The sequence below is a fragment of the Sphaerodactylus townsendi genome, linkage group LG03 (genome assembly GCF_021028975.2).
Source record: "Sphaerodactylus townsendi isolate TG3544 linkage group LG03, MPM_Stown_v2.3, whole genome shotgun sequence".
NCBI classification, from domain to species: domain Eukaryota; kingdom Metazoa; phylum Chordata; class Lepidosauria; order Squamata; family Sphaerodactylidae; genus Sphaerodactylus; species Sphaerodactylus townsendi.
The window spans coordinates 6,386,622-6,403,973 of NC_059427.1; the positions used below are offsets into that span (position 1 = coordinate 6,386,622).

The following is a 17,352-nucleotide window of genomic DNA, read 5'->3' on the forward strand; positions in this document are numbered from 1 at the left end:
GGCCATGAAAGCCTTCGACAATACAAAGATTGCTGACTCTGTAAAAAAGGATCTGATTGTCCCAAGCACCCCAGACTTGAAGAGGAGAGGCAGATTTCTAGCAACAAAAGATCTTACATTAGCAAAGGCCACCAGAAAAGAAGATCTGCTGGCAGGAATAAAAAGAATAGTGTCTTCAAGAAGTCATAGCAGAGTGGAATCCTTGCACAACCCAAATTTGCTGTTACAGAATAGCAAGGGGAAATTCTGCAAGCTTTTTGGGACCACGCCTGCCCCTCAACAAATCTAGACTGATGGGAAGAATTACCACAAAATGCCAAAATAGTGGCTAATTTGCCAGAGTTTGCAGGCAGCAACTGAATGCACATAAACAGCAAAATGTGCAGATACTGGATTCCAGGAAGAGCTTGGCACTGCCTCCAGGGAAAGCAAGAGGGAAAACTCTTTGATAAATGGAGTCCACTGGTTAAGAGTCTTAAGGGAATATTATGTTACTGCAACTTCACTAGAGAATCTGAGGGGTGAATCCTGCAGAAGTCTTTGCAACACTCCCCAAATGCACCTCCCCTCCCCAAACTCTTCAGCTCAGGAAACTGAGGTATTTTGTAAACAGAAATATGCTTTTATTGCTTACCTTTTTTTAAAAAAAAAATCCGCCTGTGCTTTTCTCCTCTGTCTTCATCCACCTGCACTAGCAACTCCCCGCTCATGCGGCACAATGGAGCAAAAAGTGACTGTGGCAAGTCAGGTGGTCTACTTTGTTGATGCCACTCTAGGAATGAAGACTCATTCCCTTTAACCTTTAGATTGACTCTCTGCAACAACTGCTTGTTTGGGTTCACTGTAAATGTCAACCTTACCATTAGATTGTTGTTTTATTTTATAAAGGACAAACTAAAACAGCTGTTCCTTTGCAGTGGTTATCTGTTTGTTGACTGTAAAGGAGTCAATAATCCAGCTATTATTTCACTGTCTGTGAACAAGAAGAGTCTGTTTACCAGTTTGGTTTTCAAGAGCGGAACAAAGCAAATTGCACCAGTTCACCCAAAAGTTTCATTACAACTGTCATTGCTGGAAAGGGAAATTATGTCTTTTCTTGCTAGGAGATTCCTTCAGGCCAAGGGTTCCCTGGAAAGTACCCTGGTCACCAGTCACAACCTCTCAGGACCTCCTGAGAACATCTAGACTGGCCTGCTTAGGTTGTTTTCCAGAGCAGTACTAAAGCAGTTACAAAATAACGTATAACTAGCCTGGTAGCACCTGTGGAAAGCACCCAGGAACAACAGCACGCATATTCAAATTAAAAGCCATACAATGGCACTATCTAGTTCAGGGGTTGGGAACCTGCGGCTCTCCAGATGTTCAGGAACTATTTCAGATTCCCTATACCAGCATGGCTACCAGCAGCCATGCTGGTAGGGGGGCTGATGGGGAGTTGTAGTTCCTGAACATCGGAGAGCCGCAGGTTCCCTACCCCTGATCTAGTTTAAACACATTACCTGTGTAGTAGGTGGTTTCTCAGAGCATTGCCAAGTTTCTTGTGGTAACAAAAAGTCAAAAGAGTTATTTGATGAGAAAATTACTTATATGATGGATCTGTGATTTTTACCAATATCCATTTGAACTGTGTGTCAGTTGTTAGACTTCACAGGATCCCAGGCAGAATAAATAAGTGGGAGAGATTTCCATTGCTGGAGAGGCAAGGAGTTGCTGGAATCCAGTGAAGAAAACAAAGCAGTTTGTAAATTTGAGTTGTTAGTCTTATCTTGTAAATAAATTATTCAAAACAGGTTTGCTTACTTTGTTACATATTAACACTCAGAAGAATACTTAAGTAGAATTACAGAACCATAGAGGTGGAAGAGACCCCAAGTGTCATCCAGCTCAACCCCACAGGAAAACACAATCAGTGCATCCCTAACAGATGGCCACCCAGCCTCTGCTTTAAAAACCTCCAAAGAAGGAGACTCCATCACACACGGAGGAACTGTATTCCACAGTCGAACACTCTTACTCTCAGGAAGTTCTTCCTAATATTTAGGTGGAATCTCTTATCCTGTACCTTGAATCCATTACTCCTTGTCCTAGTCTCTGGAGCAGCAGAAAACAAGCTTGCTCCCTCTTCAACATGACATCCTTTCAAATATTTAAACATGGATATCATGTCACTGTTTAATCTTCTCTTCTCCAGACCAAGCATACCCAACTCCCTAAGTCTCTCCTCGCAGGGCATGGATTCCAGACCTTTAATCATTTTGGTCACCCTCCTCAGTTTCAAGTAATTAGGGCTCATTCCGCACATGCAGAATAATGCAGTTTCAAACTGCTTTCAATGCTCTTTGAAGCTGTGCGGAATGGCAAAATCCACTTGCAAACAGTTGTGAAAGTGGTTTGAAAACACATTATTTTGCGTGTGCGGAAGGGGCCTAAGTTGAAGACAGAAACAAAATAACTCACTGCATTCACAAGCAGAAAATGCTGACTGAATTGGCAGGAGCACACACAACCAAAAGAGAACGGAGAGACACTGACTGAGATTTCCCAACCCACCAGCAAAACCGACAGAAATAGAAGCATATTAGAAATTTTCCCAGTATGCACTGTCCCTCCTTCCAATAGAACAAGTGTGTCTATGCAAGAATGTGTAAACCCAACCCTTTAACACCTACCCAACTTCCTATGGACCCAGTTTCCACTGATGACTGAAAACTGAAGAGAAGGGGAAATCCCAGATGTCCAGATATTGATGTAGTTGGACCTAACCCAGGCCCATAGTCACAGTGATGCAAAAAGGGGCTAGGGCCCATCAATTATTTGTCATGCCCCTCTAATCAGTGTTAGGGTGATGTGAAACAAATCATGAGCCTTTCAAGTGTAAATTATCTATGTAAAAAAGGGGAAGGAGGTGAGGTTTTTTAAAGTGTGAATCCTATAATAACTTTTCCAAGTGTGAATTCTCTATGCAATTGGGTAGAAGAGAATTAGCATTTAGCAGGAGATGGAGTGTTCTAATTTTAAAAGCCTGGGGTGACATAGCATGTCTAAAACTTTTTTGCACTTTTCAAATTTCATAATCAAGTACAAAAATGGTAAATTAATAATGAAGTACAAGTAAATAAATAATGATGGAGTGACCAGAACTATACTTGTTTTTTTAAAACCCTTTTTTCAAGGATTCTTTTGTCTGAAATGTTTCTGAGCTGGCTTCCTTCTCAGTGAGGTCAAATTTACATTTTATCTTTTTGTGTGTGGATTTTTGTTTTACTGTTTTGGGTGAATCTACAAAGCATCCATTAAACAGCCATAGAGCATTAAAACAGAGAATCAATGAAGCATTGTTTCAACAAGTTAAAAAAAAGTTTTTTAAAAACCTTCATGGTGACTATTAAACATTTGGAGATGTTGTGTGCGGACAAACATTGTGGTAAAGGGGGGTGGGGACTAAAAACATTCTGGAAACATTGTAGAAAGGGCCAAATTTAAGCAAGCAACAGGTATTTTAACATTAGTTTCTTTCTACTGGATTTTCAGATCTCAAACCTAGAAAAGCAATGAAATGACAGCTAAAGCTATGAAGTGCTATGCACTGGAATTACTAAAGTGTTCCAGAATGAGGAAAAAATAACACTACACATTATGAGCAAATGATATAAAGCATATATCATGAGGATATAAAACACACTATCTTTGAAGTGCAGCTTCCCTTCTGTGAAGTTAGGACATTCTTGCCATTCTCAGAAGCTTTCCCTCCTGAGACTCAACCAATAATATCCATTATATACTTTAGAAGAAGAGTTTGGATTTATACCCCACCTTTCTCTCTTATAAGGAGACTCAAGGTGGCTTACAAGCTCCTTTCCTTTCCTCTCCCCACAACAGACACCTTGTGAGGTAGGTGGAACTGAGAGAGTGCCAAAGTACTGTGACTAGCTCAATGTCACCCAGCAGGGATGTAGGAGTGCGGAAACACGTCTGGTTCACCAGATGAACCTGAGGTGACGGGGACACCATCTACCTCAATATCTTAATTACCCTCTTCTGTACTTTTTCCCAGCTCTGTGATGTCCTTTTTCAGATCAGAACTGTACACCATACTCCAAATAAGGTCATACCATACATTTATACAGGCATACAGATCTAGACAAGATTTAAAATTGGCCACAGGCTACAGCATGATAGCAAAAGGTGCTGTGTCAAAAATTAGGGAAATCAGAACCTCCAGATAAAGATCAACTTGATAACATCCCTCCAATATTTGCAATGGAGACAAAAGTTTACTTTACATACAGGAATGGCATGGTAGAAAATAGATTCTTGGTTACAAGACAATGGGTGGGTGGGGGTGGGGGTGGGGGTGGGGGTGGGGTGGGCAGTTTCCTTGCCCTATCAGAGCTTGTGTGTTGTAGATGCCGCAATAGCAGACCAGGCTTAGACATCTAGGTTTGAATCCCACCCTGCCACAGAAGGCTGCTCTGACTGAGACTATCTCATAGGGTTGCTGTGGTGATAAACAGATGCAGAGGAAAACAAAATAAGATGATATCAGTCCACAATGGGAAGAAAGGCAACAGAAACAAAGGGTGGGAGATATTCCCTCCTTCACAAAACAAAGAGGATTAAAAACCTCTCTATCAGTCAATGAGGTGCAGTGGTCAAAGGGTCTGAGTAGGCTGAAGGAGATCCTGGCTCAAATCCCACCACTGTGCCACACAAACCTCGTGGCTCCGCTCAAATTTGGCCCAGTCATCCATTTTAAGCATAACCTACCTCTCAGCATGGTTGTTGATGGGCTAAAACAGAAGGGAAGAGAATAATGTGAGCCACTTTGGGTCCATGCAGGAAGGAAAGGTGGGGTATGTTGTTTGTCATAAATAAAATTTTGGATACAGTTTTGCAAAAAGGATTAGTGCCCTGGCTATTTAGTTTATTCAGTACATCTGCTGCTGTTTTGGCATGAGCCTGAACTGCTCATTCAGTAGTCAAAGTGTCGTTAAATATAGCAAGTGGAACATGCAGAGCAGAGAACCTAGTCAACAAGATAATCCAATTACCCTAAAGATTGCAGACACCCCTCCACAACATGTCTTCACAGCATAGGACAAATAACTCATATCTTATAATAAATCATACTCCAAATATTGTGGCTGAGAATTGAATACAACTTAACCAATACCAGGTAACCAGGAAGGCTGACAACGAAATTAACAACAGAATTAACACCTAAGGGATAAATTAACAAATGTTTAATACAGTACAAATAGTAACAAAAATTCATTAAAGTCAAACATTATTCAGTCATGGTGGTGTTCCTCAGTGATACAAATATTTGTTTCTAAGAAGGCTTTAACTTAGGGGCTTATCTTGTAATTTGTTTGTGGTCTTTCTGTAACATGAAAACTGTTCTCGGGATATTTTTGTGGTAAATCAGGGATTCCTATTTTTTTTCAATTGAACATTTGGCCAAACTTAACATTTTATCATAAACTATATTTCAAATATTTTAGCTGGCAATTGAAAATATCAGTTCAACAGCTGTATACCACAGGCTTGACTAAACAAAAAAACTTTACATGATGATGAGGCCTGGTAAGACTGGCATTCAGGATGAAGATCATGCACAGCTGGAAATGTTTGTAGCGTTTCTCTCTTGTGTGAGTTCTCTGATGCAAAACATGACTTAGCATTTATATGATCCCCCCCCCCCAATGTAAATTTATTGGTGTATCATAAGAAATGCTTTTTGAGTTAACCTCTTTTAAATTCAGAGTGATTTGTGTGGTCCCTGCCCTCTGTGGATTTGTTGATATGCAGTTAATGTACCACTCTAAGCAAAATTCTTTCCACAAATCAAGCATTTCTATGGATATGCTGATGGATTTTAACCTCTGAATTCTGAGCAAAGCTCTTTTCACATTCCAAGTATTCATACAGTTTTGTCCCTGCATGGATTTGTTGATGAGTAGTAAGTTGTGAACTCCAAGCAAAGCTCTTGTCACACCGCAAACATTTATATGGTCTCTCTCCAGTATGGACACGGTGATGGGGTCTGAAGATTCGTGTTTTGTGTTCTTTCACATACCTTCCGAGCATTTATATGGTTTCTCTCCTGAATGTATTCGGTGATGGATATTAAGCTGAGAACTCCAAGCAAAGCTCTTTTCACACTGCAAACACTTATATGGTTTCCAGAGTGGATACGTTGATGGATAATAAGTTTTGAACTTTGAATAAAGCTCTTCCCACACTCCAAGCATTTATATGGTTTCTCCCCAGTGTGGATACGTTGATGAATAGTAAGTTGTGAACTCTGAGTAAAGCTCTTTCCACACTCCAAGCACTTATATGGCTTCTCCCCAGTGTGGATACGTTGATGTTTAGTAAGTAGAGAACTCTGAGCAAAGTTCTTCCCACACTCCAAGCATTTATATGGTTTCTCCCCACTGTGGGTTCCTTTGATGGGCCCTAAGACTGTAGCACTGGCGAAAGAAAACTTTTTTCCACACTCCAAGCATTCATATGGCTTATCTCCAGTGTGGATACGTTGATGGGCCCTAACGTCTGCACTCTGAGCAAAGCTTTTTCCACACTCCAAGCATTTATATGGTTTCTCCAGTGTGAACACGTTGATGTTTAGTAAGCTGCGATCTCCAAGCAAAGCCTTTTCCACACTCCAAGCATTTATATGGGTTCTTCCCAATGCAGATATGTTGATGGCCAGGAGGATTCTTCAGATGTTTCTTGCCTGTGTTAATTCTTTGGTGTGTTTCAAATACAGGGGATTCAGCACCTGGAGAAGCAGAGGATTCATTCTCCTTTTTCTGTTTTGTTCCAGTGTTTCTTTTCCGCTCTTTTTCAACTAACGGAAACTGCTGTGGTACTTCCTTGGCCTTGTTCTGGGGATCATAGGCCTCTAGAATAAAAATAAAAGAATCCTAAGACCTTTAAGCAAATGAGACCTCAATTAAAGAAGACCGTAAACCAGTGATTCTGGTCATGAAAGCCTTCGACGGTATATTAATCAATTGTTGATGCTTTCTTGGAGAATGATTCCAGTGGAAATAAGGGAGCCCAGAGGAACCTCCATGTTTAGAGGTACTATCTCTCTAAAGAGGGATGCTTTGGATCTGTTCCTCTTCTTGTGAACCTTCTAGGAACTCTACTTGATTACTGTGTGAAACAGGAGGCTAGACTAGAGGGACCTATGACAAATCTCTTCCTGTGTCTGAACAAAGAGCTGACTGCATTCACTAGACAGCAAGTCAACTGTGGAGACTCAGTCTGAGCTCCAAACATACTCTGAACCCACAGGCACAGTCAGCCTCTCCTGCAATCTTTGGCCCTGCCTGCAAAGCTGAGGCAGCTGGTGACTAGAGACTGGGCATTTCCAGTGGTGGCTTCTCATGTGGGGACCATCCCCCTCCCCCACTGAAGCTGAGCTGGAGCTGACTTTCCTACCTTTTCAGAGCTAAGGCAAAACATTTCTTTCCAACCAGGCTCTTAACTTAGGTTTTTTTTCCCTATTTATCTCTTTTAAGGCCTTCTCTAAACTGTTCTTGGGATACTTTAGAGGCAACTCAGATGCTGTTTTTAACTCTTCTTGTATCCCTGGCTTTTATAAATTGAATATTTAGGCAAGTTTAAGATTTTATGCTAATATTTTGATTTTTGAGCTACCTTGAGGTCTATGGTGAGGCAGCATATAAATGAATTAATGAACAAGAAGAGTTTGAATTTATACCTCCTTTTCTCTCCTGTAAGGAGACTCAAAGGGGCTTAATAACTCCTTTCCCCTTCGGCAGAACCGGTTGTTAAAATGGTGCTTGTAAATAACCAGTTGTTAAATTATTTGAACCCTACCACCAGAACCGGTTGTTAAAATATTTGAATCCCATCACTGCATGGAAGCCTGTAATGTCCTTTTGGGCAAATGAGTATGCTCCTTTTTTAAATTCCCTATGTTGCATACCTGAGGTAAAATACAAATATTGTTACTGTTATTAGTTTATTTCTTTTACTGTTCATTCAACCAAGAGGGCATGAACAGCCGCTAAGAGACTGTATATGAAGAAGAGGAGTTTGGATTTATATCCAGCCTTTCTCCTGTAAGAAATCTCAAAACAGCTTATAAACTTCTTTCCCTTTCTCTCCCCTTTCTCTCACGTCTTCACGCAACGTGTGATTGGTGTTTGGAATATGCTGCCACAGGAGGTGGTGATGGCCACTAACCTGGATAGCTTTAAAAAGGGCTTGGACAGATTTATGGAGGAGAAGTCAATCTATGGCTACCAATCTTGATCCTCCTTGATCTCAGATTGCAAATGCCTTAGCAGACCAGGTGCTCAGGAGCAGCAGCAGCAGCAGGCAATTGCTTTCACATCCTGCATGTGAGCTCCCAAAGGCACCTGGTGGGCCACTGCGAGTAGCAGAATGCTGGACTAGATGGACTCTGGTCTGATCCAGCAGGCTAGTTCTTATGTTCTTATGTTCCCCACAACAGACACCTTGTGAGATAAGTGGACTGGGAAAGTTCTGAGAAAATTATGACTAGCCCAAGATCACGCAGCAGGCTTCATGTGTAGGAGCAGGAAAACAAATCCAGTTCACCAGAGAAGAGTTCGCCACTCATGTGGTGGAGTGGGGAATCAAACATGGTTTTCCAGGGTAGAGTCAACTACTTGTAACCACTACATCACACTGGCTCTTTGGTGAAATTTAGCCCAATTGAGAAAAACCTGCCTACTTTGTTAAAAGTTTATGTATTTGCCTTTGTATCTTCCCATATTTCTACAAGGACAGGCAAAATTCTAGCAACCCTGTATGTGACCCACTCATCTTTGCTTCTCAGTTGTGTAGTAATCTCAGCAGCAAGAAAGCCTGAATAATTACTAATTAGGAGGAAAATCAGTTTCTGTCTAAGTTTAAGAATTCAGGACAACTTATATATAAAAAACATAAATTTCTGTCACTTAGCAGAAGCTAAGATTCACAAAAACATCCTCCTCCTGCAAAAAGGAAGTAAAAATGGAAACACTTAAAGCTGACAAAGGCAGCTGCCACATACTAAAACCAAACACAAACAAATCACCCTGAGAACAAAGTCACAAGATAAGATCAATTAAAAGAATTAAAACACAGAATTCTTCACGGAACAGACAGTGGCACTATCACCCAGCTCAAGCTAGAAACAGGAAGTTATTATTAAAAATACCCATTTGCTATGGCTGCTCTGAAAGGCTCAAGGGGAAGTCTCTTTGACATCCCATAAACCGTCATGGAGGCCAATCCTCTTGCCCTGCTTTCAAGGGATTTCAACCATGAAAAACAATTTGTTTGTTCAATCCTCTGCTATATTCCTCTTCACCTATAAACCAATATTTTAGCTTCCACACTGACACTAACAGAGTCCAGAGAGTATGCAGAACACTTTTCCTTGCCCAGACGCGTAGCGGCAACGGGGACATCTGGGGTGACTTGTCCTGGGCGCCTCCATTGCCATCACATGTCAGAGCGTGGACGGTTAGCTTTGTTGGGAATGTTGAGGGCGGGAGGAGCAGGGAAGGGGCGAAGGGCAGTTCATGCCCCAGGTGCAGCTCTCCCTTCGCCTCTGCCTCCCTGTCTGCTTTGGATCTTCTACATCCCCTTTATTTATATCCATAGGCAAAGCCCCATCAGACTCCCCTACCGGTGGTTACCTACAGACTCCTTACAGACACAGGTGATTTGATGTTGCCTCCCTCTGCGTTGCGACTCTCGTATACATTGGTAGTCTCCCATCCAAGTACCAACCTGGACCAACCCAGCTTAGCTTCCAAGGTCTGGTGAGATCAGGCTATCCTGGCCATCCCAGTCAGAACTGGGGACCTTCTTAGAAAGAATGACTTCTGTATTTAGCCTCTGTGAATCAAGAGAAAGGAGCGCCTTACCCAGATAGGCCACATTGTGATAATTATCCTCCATTACTTCTTTGTGAAGCCTTCTTTGGTCCGGATCCAGCAGAGCCCACTCATCCTCAGTGAAATGAACAGAAACATCCTCAAAGGTCACCAGTTGCTGGAAAGAGGGGGGGGGGGGGGGGGAAAAAGCCTGTATCTTCACTGGTAATGCAAGAATTCTTCCTCTTCTAAAGTAAATCTAAAGGGAATATAATAAACTTTCCACATTCAGGATTTGAACCTCCATCCAATGTTTCCATTTTCTGTCCATTGAGAAGCACAAACAGATGAGGTAAAGCTCAGTCAGTCAGTTTTATTACAGCCATTAGGCCAGCAAAAGAGAGTAGAGAAGAACAAGAAAAAGGAAGAACAATAAACAAAAGAAAAATCGAATTTGTACAGAAATCCACGATACAGAAATCCACACAAAAAATATCATCAGCTTGTAGCATTATTACGGTCACCCTCATGTGGTCTGGCTCTTGGTCCCAACAAGATTCTTCTCTTATTATATGCCAGCATACAAAATTTGGCTACCTGCTGAGATATAAGAGAAACTCGGTCTTCCAGCAAAATTCTCTACAAGAACTGAATCGGACTAACTCTAGTTAAATCTCTCTTGTACTGATAAACAATGGATGAATTAAAGCCCCTTTCCCCTTTAAGTGGAGTCTACAATGCACAAAATATGTAATACAGAGTCCACTTCCCCTGAGTTGCAAAACACATAGTCTCCCCTATGCCGTGGGATTTTTTGAAATCTGCCCATTAGATTGGCTGATGGAAAGGCGTCAAAACGGGCCCTGAAAAAGGCCCAGCGGCATTTCGTAGATAAAGCTATATTGGACAGGCAAGGGGCAGCCGTAGATAATTGGTCCAAGATTTTAATGGTTTAGTATAACACCGGTAACAAGGGAGAAATCTGTTTACATTTCAATGTCATTGAGCCGTTGATAGACTAAGGCTGTTGCTCTGCAATGATCCAGTTCCAAAAGTTGTATAGGATCCAAGCCACACCTGTAAGCTTAAGTGCTATTTTTTCTAGCCAGCTTGGATATGGTGTTACAAGCAGTAGCAAAGGGGCAATAAGCTCCATGGGGTGGGAAAGGACTTTAAGCCAGTATTTGATAATAAGCCTCCAAAAGGTTGTCTCCGACTTTAACCAACCCCTGTTTCTTGTCTTAGAACTACATTAGCTGTACATTTGGGAGTGTTAAAAAGAGCTCTGAGGAATGTGGATAGGACTCTCTCTAATAGAGTGAAATCCGAAATTATTGCCAATGGGGCTCCATAGGTGAGTTGTGCCAGGGATTTAGCTTCAAATAATCTAATTGCCGCTGGAATAAATCCACCCCCTTGTGATCGAAAATATCTTAGGATTGCCTGTGAGCTCCTTTGTGCTGTGTTTATGGCTGTTTGTATATGGGCTGAGGGTTTTCGGTTGTAGTAGATGAGGTAAAGAGAGAGAGAACCTCCCTGGACCAAGGAGGGCAAGGAAACACCCAGGGGCATGATCCAGAGTTCCACACTTACCCAATCTGGCTGCACGGAAGTTGCTTTCTCTCTGCCAGAAAGAGATGGCAAAGAAGGTATGATTGATTTCATGGCCCCACCTGCAGGCATAAAAAGGTAAATGCAAGGCATTCTACATTCTGAGTTGTTTGCATTTCTGTTCTACTGTGTTTTTCTTACAGAAGAAACACATCTTGCCAAGACATCTTTTTTTTTAACATGGGCATTTGACCAATCAAATGCCATCTACCTCCAGACCACTGGGCTTTTTCAGAACTGAGCCCTGCGGAGATAGGGTGGGATACAAATCCAATAAATAAATAAACTTTCCCTCCACCTGCACTTGGAGGGGGTGTTAGGGAGGAGTGGGTTTTGTTTTTGTCTTGAGTATCAGGCAAATGTTTTTATGTTTTTAATCTGGATTGTAGGAATTTTTAGATGATGCTGTTTTTATTGTAATTCAGGAACCATTTTTAGATTGTTGTAATCCTTCCTGGGATGTATTTGAAGGGCGGGATAGAAATCAACTAACTAACTAAATATCTCTGAAGATGCCAGCCATAAATGCGGGTGAAACGTTAGGAGCAAAAAATACGAGAACGTGGCCACACAGCTCAGAAAGCCCACAACAGTCAGTTGATTCCGGCCATGAAAGCCTTCCACGATACAAATGTCATAACTGAAACCTAAATTGTCATAACTGAAACCTAAACTGAAACCTAAATTGTCATAACTGAAACCTAAACTGAAACCAAATGTCATAAACTGAAACCTAAATTGTCATAACTGAAACCTAAACTGAAACCTAAATTGTCATAACTGAAACCTAAACTGAAACCAAATGTCATAACTGAAACCTAAATTGATAAGGAACAATGCATGTAGGCCCCTCAATGATGTGGCTGGCCTCCACACGGGCCAGGACTTTTACGGCCCTGGCCCCGGCCTGGTGGAACACCCTTCCTCCAGCTGTCCGGGCCCTGCGGGACCTTGGCGAGTTCCGCAGGGCCTGCAAGACTGTGTTGTTCCACCGGGCCTTTGGAGTGCCTAGCCGCTGATACGGTGCCCCCTCCTTGCTCCTACCCTGGCTCCTACCCTGGTACATCAGAGCCTTCATATTGAGGGGCCTGCCGTCCCCCCCCCCTTTTGTGGTGGGTTGAAATCGAGGCGGGACGCCTTGTTTAAATGTTAATTATTAACCGCTGGTTTTAAGTATTTTAAGACGTTTTATTGATGGAGCCTATGTATTGTGTACTGGATTCGTTCCTGTTTAATGCTTCATGTTTTATATTATGTTGTCCACCGCCCGGAGCCCTTCGGCGATCGGGCGGTATAGAAACTGAAAAAATGAATGAATGAATGAATGAATGAATGAATGAATGAATGAATGAAACTGAAAAAATGAATGAATGAATGAATGAATGAATGAATGAATGAATGAATGAATGTTCTGGTTCTGGTGGGTTTTCAGGGGGTTTTTTGGCCGTGGTTTCGAAACGTTAGGAACAAGATCCACCAGACCACGGCCGCACAGCCCGGAAAGCCCACCAGAACCAGTTGAATCCGGCCGTGAAAGCCTTCGACAATACAGTGCATGTTCTGTGCTTGCCAGAGGTACAGAGGTTTTGTGTAACCGTTTTTCCAGCGGAGCCTTAGCGGAGAGAGCGATTTGCTCCCTTTGGTAGCGTGTAAAGCTTTTCCTACATTCACATAACCCTTGCCTGGGTGTCTCTCACTGGGCTTGGGTTTCCGGGGCCACGTTTGTGCAGCATCACAATCCTGCAGGAGCCTTTGCCACGCTCCCCGCGCCCTGACTATTCCACTCGCGAAAGTACGGAGATATTTTGCAAAGGAAATTTTCTCTTCTCACTTACCTGTTTCTTTCTTCTTAATTACGCCGGTTTTACTCCGCCTTTTCGTCGACCAACAGTGGGGCAGTCAGGTGGCCTTTTGGACTGATGCCTCTCTAGGAATCGAGCGAGATCCATTTAACCCTTAGATCGACTCTCTTCTTGCTTCGCCCAGCCAGAGGCTGCATCTGCTCTCATAGCCAGCCCCATTCTGATGTGGCTGCGAAGTGTGGCAAAGGGAAGACCAGATCTGACCTCCAGTTTATGCTCAGATTTCTCTCAGAGGAGGGATGAAGAAGAAGAAGAAGAAGAAGAAGAGTTTGGATTTATATCCCCCCTTTCTCTCCTGCAGGAGACTCAAAGGGGCTGACAATCTCCTTGCCCTTCCCCCCTCACAGCAAACACCCTGTGAGGTAGGTGGGGCTGAGAGAGCTCCGAGAAGCTGTGACTAGCCCAAGGTCACCCAGCTGGCGTGTGTGGGAGTGCACAGGCTAATCTGAATTCCCCAGATAAGCCTCCACAGCTCAGGCGGCAGAGCTGGGAATCAAACCCGGTTCCTCCAGATTAGATACACGAGCTCTTAACCTCCTACGCCACTGCTGCTCCTGAGGTTCAGAAGGGATGCAAAGTAACCCCTGTATATATGCCAGGAACAGACCACCCTCTTCTGTCCCCAAGAATTGCAAGAAGAGAAACTTCTGGCTGGGCTCACTGGCTTAAACCACTTATCTAGAGAATTTCACAGGCAACAGCTCCGCTGCTGCCTCCCAATTTAAGACTTTTTTCTGGGTTGTTGCTCAATTTGGCAGGAGAGCTGTCCTCCCCCCTCCCGCAAGTACTCGGGAGGGAATTAGGCTTCAATGTCTGGAGAGCTACTTCTTCCTTGACCACAATTTCTTGTGATAACGTCTGAAAGGCCAATGTAGCAATCATGATGAAGCTGGTCAGAGCTGGCCTGACAATATGAGTTGCCCCCTTCTTCACTGACTTTGGGGCTGGCCTACATAGCCTTTGTGGCACCTTCCAACTCTCTGGCTCATTCCGCACATGCAGAATAATGCACTTTCAAACTGCTTTCAGTGCTCTTTGAAGCTGTGCGGAATGGCAAAATCCACTTGCAAACAGTTGTGAAAGTGGTTTGAAAATGCATTATTTTATGTGTGCGGAAGGGGCCTCTGTTTCCAGTCTTATCCTTGACTAAAGAATTCCCTGCTTAAGGGCCTAATCAATAATATATAAAGAGGAATCAGAGATTCAGATCTGCTGCAAGGCAAACAATGTATTTTGTGGGAGTGTGAGTGAGGGGTATGTTTATAAGTTGACACAGTGACACCAAATTAGGAGGAGTAGCTAATACCCCAAAGGACAGAGTCAGGATTCAAAACGACCTGGACAGGTTAGAGAGATGGGTCAAAACTAACAAAATGAATTTTAACAGAGATAAATGTAAGATACTCCACTTAGGCAGGAAAAAAAATGAAATGCACAGATATAGGATGGGTGACATCTGGCTTGACAACACTACATGTGAAAGGGATCTGGGAGTCTTAGTAGACCACAAGCTGAACATGTGTCAGCAGTGTGATGCGGCATCCAAGAAAGCCAATGCAATTCTGGGATGCATCAATGGAAGTATAGCATCTAGATCAAGGGCCACAATAGTACTTCTCTATTCTGCATTGGTCAGACCTCACCTGGAATATTGTGTTCAGTTCTGGGCACCGCTATTCAAGTAGAAGCTGGAATGGGTCCAGAGGAGGGCAACCAAAATGGTAAAAGGTATGGAATCCATGCCCTATGAGGAGAGGCTTAGGGAGCTGGGTATGATTAATCTGGCAAAGAGAAGATTAAGGGGTGACATAAGCCATGTTTAAATATTTGAAGGGATGTCATGTTGAAGAGGGAGACAGCTTGTTTTCTGCTGCCTCAGAGTCTAGGACCAGAGTTCAAGGTGAAGGAAAAGAGATTCCACCTAAACATTAGGAAGAACTTCCTGACCGTCAGGGCTGTACAACAGTGGAATTCACTGCCTTGGATAGTTGTGGAGTCTCCTTCTTTGGAGGTTTTTAAACAGAGGCTGGATGAACATATGTCAGGAATGCTTTGTGTGTTCCTGCATTGCAGGGGGTTGGACTTGATGGCCCCTGTGGTCTCTTCCAACTCTGTGATTCTATGTGAAAAAATACCCTACGCCAGGGGTTCTTAATTGTGAGCACACTCCTCAGGGGAGATACAGACTCCAGGGGACATGCGAGTTGCCTCTCAACTATAAATTGTTTTATCTACATTTTACATACACAAAATTTATTTCCACAAAATTGTTTCAGTGCGTATGTGTTCATTTAATTGAGTATGCATTTTTTAATCTCATGGAAAGGAAGTTTGCATTTTTAGGCTGTAAAAATGCAAATTCACACAGTCTAAAGTTTGTGGGAAGTGTGGGTCATAACATCTTTCCCAAGGGAGGTGTGACAGCAAAATATTTAAGGACTACTGCCCTAAGAATTGCATTGAGGATGCAGAGAACAATCTGGACTGGCATGTAGGCCATATTCTACACATGGGCTCTGCTTTTTCCTCACAGGGACTGTGTTTTGGTTTCTGTGGCTTCATTTGTGATGGGGTGGGGGAGGAGGTGATACTGCCTGCCTTGCTCTCCCCGCCCCCAAGTCCATGGGAGGGTGTTAGGTTTCATGGATTTGGAGCCAACTCTTCAAAGCCACAGCTACCTCCTCACATGCCATTTTGAGAGTACAAATGGAAAGCATAAGGACATGCTCCTCCCACATGAACATACCCAAACAACCTGGACTTTTTCAGAGGCCCTGCTTTGAAGTTAGGATTTGTACTGTTTTTCCCTTCTATAAGGAGATTCAAAGCAGCTTACAAACTCCTTACCTTCCTCTCCCCACAACACATACCTTGTGAGGTAGGCGGGGCTGAGAGTTCTGTGACTAGCCCAAGGTCATCCCACCAGGCTTCATGTGCAGGAACAAGGACACAAATCCAGTTCATCAGATAAAAGTCTGCTGTTAATGTACAATGGAAAATCAAACCCAGTTCTCCAATTTATAGTCCACTGCTCATAACCACTATACCATGCTGATGCCCCTACCTATCAGAGCCTTTGTGTAGTGGTCACAGTGTTTTATTAGCACTGAATAATCTTAGATTCAAATCCAAATCTGCCCCATATGACACTGACATATCCTCTTAGCCTTATGTTAGTTGTTGTGGTGATGAAGTGCAAGACTGGAGAATGATGCATGTCTCAGTGTTTCATCTTGGGGGAGAAAGATGGTACTGAACAGAGTGATCAAAGCGGATCTCCTATTACAAAATTAAAGGGGATTTAATGACCTCCCTGAGCTATCACAGCCAGTGTAGTAGAGTTGCCAGAGTGTCTGACTAGAATCTAAGAGGCCCAGGTTCAGATCTTACCTCTGCCACTGAAAGGTGCTGGCTGACCCTAGGCCAGTCACTCATTCTCAGCCTAACATATTACTCAGCGTGGCTGTTGTGAGGTAGAGTGGAGAAGATAACAATATAAGCTGCTTTGAGTCCCAAATGGGGAGGACGAGGGGATATGTTGTAAATATAGTTTTGGATACAGCCATTCTTGCTGTTGCTTCATGAGATATAGCAGCTGCTCTTGGCAAAGGGCAGAAGAAAAACAGTTGGCATTTATACCCTGCCTTTCTCTCCTGTAAGGAGTCTCAAAGTGGCTTACAAACTCCTTTCCCTTCCTCTCCCCATAGGCATCTTGTGAGGTAGCTGGGGCTAAGAGAGTTCTCAAAGAATTGGGACTGGGCCTGGCAAACCCAGGAGACATGTGTAGGAGAGGGGAAACAAATCCAGTTCACCACATCAGAGTCCGCTGCTCATGTGGAGGAGTGGAGAATCAAATCCGGTTCTCCAGATTACAATCCACCAGTCTTAACCACCGTACCATGCTAGCTCTCTCTGAATTGCTCATTTTTTAGTCAAACTATTGTTAAATATGATGAGTGGCATGAGAAGGGACAGATCTCTTGATCTAAATGACAATCTCTTGTGGA

At 43.0% G+C, this 17,352-nt stretch overlaps 1 protein-coding gene across 6 annotated transcripts in view; it reads right to left on the reverse strand.

Moving 5' to 3' along the window:
• LOC125428537 (zinc finger protein 436-like) overlaps positions 1–13,577 on the reverse strand; it is a 774,209-nt gene extending 760,632 nt beyond the window's left edge. For 4 of the 6 annotated variants that reach the window (XM_048488785.1, XM_048488784.1, XM_048488781.1 and 1 more), the window contains exons 1-3: positions 13,319–13,576; positions 11,466–11,545; positions 9,924–10,050 (exon numbers count right to left, since the gene is read on the reverse strand). In XM_048488785.1, coding sequence (XP_048344742.1) covers positions 9,924–10,050; positions 11,466–11,537 — 199 coding nt within the window. In that variant the 5' untranslated portion in view covers positions 11,538–11,545; positions 13,319–13,576. Of the gene's footprint in view, positions 1–634; positions 730–9,923; positions 10,051–11,465; positions 11,546–13,318 lie in introns of those variants that run through there. The other 2 variants (XM_048488782.1, XM_048488783.1) reach the window with 2 other exon arrangements.
• Between the last annotated feature and the right edge of the window lie 3,775 nt (positions 13,578–17,352).